This window comes from Callithrix jacchus, chromosome 4 (genome assembly GCF_049354715.1).
Source record: "Callithrix jacchus isolate 240 chromosome 4, calJac240_pri, whole genome shotgun sequence".
Classification (NCBI taxonomy): domain Eukaryota; kingdom Metazoa; phylum Chordata; class Mammalia; order Primates; family Cebidae; genus Callithrix; species Callithrix jacchus.
In genome coordinates, this window is record NC_133505.1 from 128,552,381 (window position 1) to 128,562,059 (window position 9,679).

General features: G+C 39.6%; 1 protein-coding gene across 2 annotated transcripts; it reads left to right on the forward strand.

The window, feature by feature from the left end:
• Positions 1-417: 417 nt before the first annotated feature.
• LOC100389879 (pyruvate kinase PKM-like) lies at positions 418-2,709 on the forward strand. 2 transcript variants are annotated; one of them, XM_078370774.1, is made up of 2 exons: positions 418-642; positions 735-2,682. In XM_078370774.1, exons 1-2 carry the CDS (start codon positions 427-429, stop codon positions 2,082-2,084), a joined length of 1,566 nt encoding a protein of 521 aa, XP_078226900.1. In that variant the 5' UTR covers positions 418-426; the 3' UTR covers positions 2,085-2,682. The 2 variants fall into 2 exon arrangements, with proteins under 2 accessions (XP_078226900.1, XP_035152494.1); XM_035296603.3 differs by having other exon boundaries at positions 457-2,709.
• The last annotated feature ends 6,970 nt before the right edge of the window (positions 2,710-9,679 follow it).

Genomic DNA, 9,679 nt, shown 5'->3' on the forward strand with positions numbered 1-9,679 from the left:
AACAATATCATGAAAATGGTCATACTGCCTAAAGTAATTTATAGATTCAATGTTATTCCCATTAAGCTACCTTGCCTTTCTTCACAGAGTTGGAAAAAAACACCTTAAACCTCATATAGAACCAAAAGAGAACCTGCATAGCCAAGACAATTCTAAGCAAAACAAAACAAAACACAAAACAACAAAGTGGAGGGCATCATGCTACCTGACTTTAAACTATACCACAAGTCTACAGTAATCAAAACAGCATAGTACTGGTACCAAAACAGAGATAATAGACCAATGGAACAGAACACAGGCCTCAGAAGTAATGCCACACAACTACAAGCATCTGATCTTTGACAAACCTGACAAAAAGCAAGCAATGGGGAAAGGATTCCCTGTTTAATAAATGGTGTTGGGACAGCAGCTGCGCATCCCAGGGTTATGGATCTCCTCACGTTTGCTGCGTTGCCTGAGTCGGTCAGCACCCGAGGACCTCAGCAGCCATGTCGAAGCCCCATAGTGAAGCCGGAACTGCCTTCATTCAGACGCAGCAGCTGCATGCAGCCATGGCTGACACATTCCTGGAGCACATGTGCCGCCTGGACATTGACTCACCACCCATCACAGCCCGGAACACTGGCATCATCTGTACCATTGGCCCAGCTTCCCGATCGGTGGAGACGTTGAAGGAGATGATTAAGTCTGGAATGAATGTGGCTCGTCTGAACTTCTCTCATGGAACTCATGAGTACCATGCGGAGACCATCAAGAATGTGCGTGCAGCCACGGAAAGCTTTGCTTCTGACCCCATCCTCTACCGGCCCGTTGCTGTGGCTCTGGACACTAAAGGACCTGAGATCCGAACTGGCCTCATCAAGGGCAGCGGCACCGCAGAGGTAGAGCTGAAGAAGGGAGCCACTCTCAAAATCACGCTGGATAACGCCTACATGGAGAAGTGTGACGAGAACATCCTGTGGCTGGACTACAAGAACATCTGCAAGGTGGTGGAAGTGGGCAGCAAGATCTACGTGGATGATGAGCTTATTTCTCTCCAGGTGAAGCAGAAAGGTGCTGACTTCCTGGTGACAGAGGTGGAAAATGGTGGCTCCTTGGGCAGCAAGAAGGGTGTGAACCTTCCTGGGGCTGCTGTGGACTTGCCTGCTGTGTCAGAGAAGGACATCCAGGACCTGAAGTTTGGGGTTGAGCAGGATGTTGATATGGTGTTTGCGTCATTCATCCGCAAGGCAGCCGATGTCCATGAAGTGAGGAAGGTCCTGGGAGAGAAGGGGAAGAACATCAAGATAATCAGCAAAATCGAGAATCATGAGGGGGTTCGGAGGTTTGATGAAATCCTGGAGGCCAGTGATGGGATCATGGTGGCTCGTGGTGATCTAGGCATTGAAATTCCTGCAGAGAAGGTCTTCCTTGCTCAGAAGATGATGATTGGGCAGTGCAACCGAGCTGGGAAGCCTGTCATCTGTGCCACTCAGATGCTGGAAAGCATGATCAAGAAGCCCCGCCCCACCCGGGCTGAGGGCAGTGATGTGGCCAATGCAGTCCTGGATGGAGCTGACTGTATCATGCTGTCTGGAGAGACAGCCAAAGGGGACTATCCTCTAGAGGCCGTGCGCATGCAGCACCTGATTGCCCGTGAGGCAGAGGCCGCCATCTACCACTTGCAATTATTTGAGGAACTCCGCCACCTGGCGCCCATTACCAGCGACCCCACAGAAGCCACCGCCGTGGGCGCCGTGGAGGCCTCGTTCAAGTGCTGCAGTGGGGCCATAATCGTCCTCACCAAGTCTGGCAGATCTGCTCACCAGGTGGCCAGATACCGCCCACGTGCCCCCATCATTGCTGTGACACGGAATGCCCAGACAGCTCGTCAGGCTCACCTGTACCGTGGTATCTTCCCTGTGCTGTGTAAGGACCCCATCCAGGAGGCCTGGGCTGAGGATGTGGACCTCCGGGTGAACTTGGCCATGAATGTTGGCAAGGCCCGAGGCTTCTTCAAGAAGGGAGATGTGGTCATTGTGCTGACTGGGTGGCGCCCTGGCTCCGGCTTCACCAACACCATGCGTGTTGTTCCTGTGCCGTGATAGGCCCCAGAGCCCCTCTTCCAGCCCCTGTCCCACCCTCTTCCCCCAACCCATCCATTAGGCCAGCAACGCTTGTAGAGCTCACTCTGGGCTGTAATGTGGCACTGGTGGGCTGGGACACCAGAGAAGAAGATAAAACGCCTCCATGAAACATGGCTGTGTTTACTCCCTGCTCTGGTGGGACAGCCCAGAGCCTGGCTGCCCATCATGTGGCCCCACCCAGTCAAGGGAAGAAGGAGGAATGCCAGACTGGAGGCCCTAGGAGCCAGATGGCAAGAGGATGCCAGCTTCCTTTCCTGTGTGTACTCCGTTCATTTCCTTTAGAAAATGGATGCTCAGAGGACTCCCAACCCTGGTCTGGGTGCAGGAAACAGCCAGCGAGAGTTAGGGGCCTTAGCGCACAGAGCAGTTGTTCCATTTAAGCCAACTCTGGCCCTGACCCTTGCTTCCCCAACCCCCTTGGCCTCCCCAGTTCACACCTGTCACCACCCTCCACTCAGCTGTCCTGTGACAAACACTCCACCTTCCATTTTCCCCCACTACTGCAGCGCCTCCAGGCCTGTTGCTATAGAGCCTACCTGTATGTCAATAAACAACAGCTGAAAAAAATAAATAAATAAATAAATGGTGTTGGGAAAACTGGCTAGCCATATGCAGAAAGCTAAAACTGGATCCCTGCCTTACACCTTATATAAAAGTTAACTTAAGATGGATTACAGATTTAAATATAAGACCTAACACCATAAAAACCCCAGAAGAAAACCTAGGCAATACCATTCAGAACATAGGCATGGGCAAGTACTTCATGACTAAAACACCAATAGCAATGGTAACAAAAGCCAAAATAGACAAATGGGATCTAATTAAACTTCAGAGCTTCTACACAGCAAAAGAAACTATTATAAAAGTGAACCAGCCACCAACAGAATGGAAAAAAAATTTTGCAAACTACCCATTTGACAAAGGGCTAATAACTAGAAACTACAAATAACTTAAAGAAATCTACAAGAAAAAACCAACCCCATCACAGTGGGTGAAGGATATGCACAGACCATTCTCAAAAGAAGACATTTATGCAGCGAACAAACAAATGAAGAAATGCTCATTATCACTGGTCATTAGAGAAATGCAAATCAAAACCACATTGAGATACCATCTCATGCCAGTTAGAATGGCGATCATTAAAAAATCAGGAGACAACAGATGCTGGAGAGGATGTGGAGAAATAGGAACACTTTTACACTGTTGGTGGAATGTAAATTAGTTCAACCATTGTGGAAGACAGTGTGGCAATTCCTCAAGAATCTAGAACTAGAAATATCATTTGATCCAGCAATCCCATTACTGGATATATACCCAAAGGATTATAAAACATTCTATTGTAAAGACACATGTACACGTGTGTTTACTGCAGCACTGTTTACAATAGCAAAGACTTGGAACCAACCCAAATGCCTGACGATGATAGACTGGATAACGAAAATGTGGCTCATATACACCATGGAATTCTATGTAGCCATAAAAATGGATGCATTCATATTCTTCGCAGGGACATGGATGAATCTGGAAACCATCATTCTCAGCTAAGTGACACAAGAACAGAAAACTACACCTTGTATGTTCTCACTCATAAGTGGATATTGAACAATGAGAACACATGGACACAGGGAGGGTAACATCACACACCAGGGCCTGTAGGGGGTTGGGGGGGAGGGGAAGGATAGCAGGGGGTGAGGGGATTGGGGAGGGATAACATTAGGAGAAATACTTGATGTAGACGATGGGGGGAATGGATGCAGCAAACCACCGTGGTACGTGTATAGCTATGCGGCAAACATGCATGATCTGCACATGTATGCCAGAACTTAGTGTATAATCAAAAATAAAATAAACTGTGCACTAAAAAATGAAAGAAAAGCTAAGCTAGAGTGGGAGAAAGTATTTGCAAACCACATACTTACAAAAAAGGCTACTATTGAGAATATATATATTTTTTAAAACTCTCAAAACTCAACAGCTAAAAAGCAAACAATTTAATTAGAAAATTTGCAAAAGACATGAACAGAGTCTTCACCAAAAAAGATTCACAAATGGCAAACAAGCACATAAAAAGATGTTAAATAATTTACTGAATATTTCAAAATAACTAGAAGAGTGGAATTAGATGTTCCTAAAACAAAGAAAAGATAAATGTTTAAGGTGATGGCTATTCCAGTTAACCTGATTTGAACAACACAGGGTACATTCATATCAAAATACCACATGTACCCCATATAAGTATAACTATTATGTATTCACAAAAACTAGAAATTAAAACATTTTTTAAAAATATGTTACATTTGATTATCCATTAGGAAAATGCAAATTAATGTCACAATGAGATAGCATTGTATACCTAGCAAAATGGCAAAAATTTAGACATAATAACACAAAATGCTGGCGAGTATGTGGAGAAACTAGATCACTTACCCATTGCTATTAGAAATGTAAAGTGGTACAGCCACACTGATAGTTTCTCCGTTTCTTTAGAAAGATTTTAAGAACTAAATATGCAACTACTCACCAACCCAACAATTGTACTTCTGATCATTTATCTCAGAAAAGTGAAATTTTCCATAAAAAGTCTATATACACATGTCCCTGGCAGTTTTATTTGTAATAGCTAACAACTAGAAATGGCCCCAAATTCTTTCAACAGATAAATGATTAATCAACCATGATACTTGATACCATGGAATAGTACTCAGTAATAAAAAAATAAACTTTTGATACAGCCAAGAACATGAATGAATCTTCAGAGAATTATGCTGTGGGAAAATTGAATTCCAAAAAGTTACATACCGTAAAAGTCCATTTATGTAGCATTCTTGAGAGGACAAAATTATAGAGTTGGAGAAAAGATTAGTGGTCATCAAGAATTAAGGATCTTTTTGGTGAAAGAAATGTTTTGTATCTTTTCTCTTTTCTTTTCTTTCTTTTTTTAATTTTAATTTTTATTTTTGAGACAGGGTTTTGCCCTGTCACCCAGGCTGGAGTGCAGTAGTGAGATCCATCATGGCTCACTGCAGCCTCAACCCAGGTTCATAAAATTCTCTTGTCTCAGCCTCCCAAAATGTTAAAATTACAGGCATAAGCCACTGCACCCAACCTGTTTTGTATCTTGACTGTATCAATGTCAGTATCTTGTTTGTGATATTATACTCTAGTTTTCCAAAATATTATCATTATGGGGATGTAAATAAAGAGTACATGGGATTCCTGTGTATTATTTCCTACAACTGCATGTGAATCTATTATTATCTCACACACACAAAATTTTTAAGAAAAGATATTTAAAGATTGAAGTAAACAGTATACTAGAAGGGTCACCAGTTAAAGTCAGTAAAATCAAGTATAAATTGATCTTCAAAAAGAACAATTGGACCAGAGAAATTTAAAATTATTTTTTGAATTATTTTAATTTATAAGAAACAATATAAAAACATCATTCACTCTTGTACCTGCTTGTAAATACTTCATTTATTTATTCAGTGGAGTCTTATTAGATATTAACTAAGAATTTTGAGGGCATTATCCTTCCCATGACACTTACAATTGTGTAGAACATTGAGAATGCAGTTTCTCCTGGACTTTCAACATCGACTTAAAATGTTTCTATGATGATATTTTATTATATAAAAACATGAAATTAAGGATCATATCTTTAGAGTTACTGTACTTATCCAACAACAAAGTACGTGCTGAAATTTGTGGCAGTGCCTGGCTATAACTGCCTTGCTTATCCGAATGATCTGAAATGTGCCTGTGCAAACATAAATACACAAAATGTTCAAAAATCAAAACACTAATGTGACATTATCAGAAGTAATAGGCAGACTCTTTGGGGCCCATAGATCATGTGGGGAAAAGTCTAAAGAGTTTATTTGCAAATTAAAAATGAAAACCTAATAAAGTGATAACCACAAAACCTTGCAGATTAAAAAGGAATCATCTAATGATGGAAATAGATATATAATACAGAATGTATTTCTCTAGTCCAGCTCAGAAAGAGCTGCTATTGGTGACAGGAAAGAATGGGAGGAATATCTCAACCAAAAGCAAACCAAAAATAGAATTTTAAAACTGAAAAATACATCAAAAGAGACAGGATAAAATGAACTGAGCCACCTGGGCTGAAATAAGAGATCCTGAATAAGTAAGGAACATTTAGTAAGTGTGCAATTTTTCTGAGAGCAGATTCTATATTTACACAGATACATAAGAAAATCAGATTTTACTAACAACACAAGAATGATGGTTATGACCTGTCACTAAATATGGCTGAAAAATTCCCTCCTTGATGTCATTAAATACAGAAAGTAAAAATTTTAATCTGCTTGAGATTTATTTATATTAGTCAACATTAAAATTGACAGATGGTTTAAATAAAGAGAATTTAATTAAAAAATAATTACAAAGTTAAGGGAGACTTAAGGAAACTTATAAATGATTTAGAGGCATCTAGAAACTAGCAACAATGAAGAATCAGTTACCCACTCCTGGGCTTGAAGGGACAGAGGAGAAAGAGAGCACATTGAGGCTTAATCTTGGAGAGGGATCACCCAGCAGAGCTACAGTCCTGCAGAGATGCAGTTACAACCAAAGATATCGGCTTGTATTCTCCCTTTCTCCTTCCATTTTCCTCAAATGTCCAGCTTTCTAGAAAGGGCACCCAGGGAATGTAGTCTATAGGCATCATTTGAGAAGTCAATAATTGTTGTGAAGGTAAAAGAAACAAAGGAAATAACCAAGACGTTATTTAACCAGAATAATGTGTAAAGGTATCAGTCAAATGGCAATAAACCTATTTCAAACTCTTCAAGATTCATAATCCTGGACCATCTTCACATCTACTTCCTAAGAAAAAAATGGGAAATTCATGGTAATCATAAAGTAGTGGTTTACAAAATTTGACACTGAAGTTAGATGTTTTACCTCTGTAAGAATAAAAAGATATTGCAATAGCCTTCTGTGATGCCTCTCACCAGGTCTCTGGATCACAGGAAGCAGATTTCCCAATCACCAGAGGTTTTAGCTAATTTTTAAGAGTAGCAAAAATCAAAGTTTTAAAATAGCACTTCAAGGATTTGAACATGGGTAATGGATGTTCTTACTATATGATCAGAATATCGGTTTGAGATACATGAGATGGATTATTTGATACCATAAATAAAACTTTTTTTATGATGAAGAAAAAGGTTGTTAAAATTTCAAGATTCAAGTTTTATTGACTGGATCAAAACATACAATTAGATAAATCATTACTTTATCATTATTGATTGAAGGCAGTCCTTCCTCTAATTCTATTATAAAATATCCCACAACCCAGGTATTAAAATCAGACGTCAGTGTTCATTATAAAATTTTCTAGGTATATTTTTAAACCTTTACAAATTGATCACTTTACTAAAGGGTTCAGGGAATTATTATTTAAGTTTAATATTATGTCATTCAGTTTAACTTTGTATTTCCATGTATGTTAATTTATAGGACATCACTAAATATAAATTTTAATACTCCCTAAAGGAGAGTAAAAATACTTTTGGCATTGTAATTTTGAAAAAAAAATTTATTCAGATTTCTTTTTTTTTTTTTTTTTAATTTTTTATTGGATTATAGGTTTTGGGGTACATGAGCAGAGCATGCAAGACAGTTGCGTAGGTACACACATGGCAGTGTGCTTTCTTTTCTTCTCCCCTTCACCCACATTTGGCTTTTCTCCCCAGGCTATCCCTCCCCACCTCCCCCTCCCACTGGCCCTCCCCTTTTCCCCCCAATAGACCCCAGTGTTTAGTATTCCCCTTTCTGTGTCCATGTGTTCTCATTTTTCATCACCCACCTATGAGTGAGAATATGCGGTGTTTCATTTTCTGTTCTTGTGTCAGTTTGCTGAGGATGATGTTTTCCAGATTCATCCATGTCCCTACAAACGACACAAACTCATCATTTCTGATTGCTGCATAATATTCCATGGTGTATATGTGCCACATTTTTCCAATCCAGTCTATTATCAATGGGCATTTGGGTTGATTCCAGGTCTTTGCTATAGGAAACAGTGCTGCAATGAACATTCGTGTACATGTGTCCTTATAGTAGAACGATTTATAGTCTTTTGGATATATACCCAGTAATGGGATTGCTGGGTCAAATGGAATTTCTATTTCTAAGGCCTTGAGGAATCACCACACCGTCTTCCACAATGGTTGAACTAATTTACACTCCCACCAACAGTGTAAAAGTGTTCCTTTTTCTCCACATCCTCTCCAGCATCTGTTGTCTCCAGATTTTTTAATGATCGCCATTCTAACTGGCGTGAGATGGTATCTCAATGTGGTTTTGATTTGCATCTCTCTGATGATCAGTGACGATGAGCATTTTTTCATATGATTGTTGGCCTCATATATGTCTTCTTTCGTAAAGTATCTGTTCATATCCTTTGCCCACTTTTGAATGGGCTTGTTTGTTTTTTTCCTGTAAATCTGTTTGAGATTTCTTCACTGATTCATGTTTAGAAACATTAAGTATAAATAATACATCAAGATGAATTTTAAATGGATTATACACAATTAAGTTAAACTTTAGAAAGACCAAAATATCTCAAGCACTAAGGCACTTGCTCTCTAGTATGTAACTGTTCAGAAATCAAATGCAGACCAAAATTTTCCACCTGTTGCATTTTGAATATGAGAATAAGGATTTGGCATGCTTGGAAAGAAAGATATAATCACATCATTTCTTGCAAAAGCCTTTATAACTATTTTATTAGAAAAGGAGCTTGCATAAAAATTTCAGGTGCTAATAAACTACCTATTACCATTTTATATTTCTCTTGGGTTGATTATTCTGGTGAAATATATGTGTATTTCTTTCCAAGTTCACTTTTTAAATTTCTTTAAAATCTTTGTGAAAAGTCAGTATTCCAGAAATACATACCTAAAAGGTAGCCCGTTGTTTGAAAATCAACATTATACTGTGAATTCTAATGCACATCTAGATATCCTCTTCAAACCAATACAAATAACAAATAATTTGATGGTGGCTATATCTGTGCAAAATATCACGGACACTTCTACCATTGGTATCCAACTAGTCCACTCTTCTAACAAACTTGGCTTTCTCCTTCGCTTAAGATGGTGGTGGTCTTAATTAAGCAACCAAATAGGTCTGGCCTGGTTATTGAAAGTAAGATGGAGTATACTGGGAATTACTAGGGTTGTTCAGGACTTATTCAGCATCACTGAGTGAAAAAAGAGAAAAGGAAGAAAGCAGATACAGCTATACACTCAAATTACTGGAGCCAAAGTCCAATCTGGCAACCTTGGTGGCCAGGAATCAGTAATAGCCTGCCAGAAAGGCAAGTGAGCAAGATAAAGGTGGCAGCTGTTCCAACAGGTAAGAGAAACCATAGTGTTGGGAATTTAAGCAGTTTATTAAAAGGGAACAAAATTTAGTCACCTAACTGAGGTTATGACTCAGAGGAGTAACATCATCTGACATACAATTTAATAGGGAATTTTAGATGTCAGGAAGGCCATGTAGGAGTCTATGCAATCACC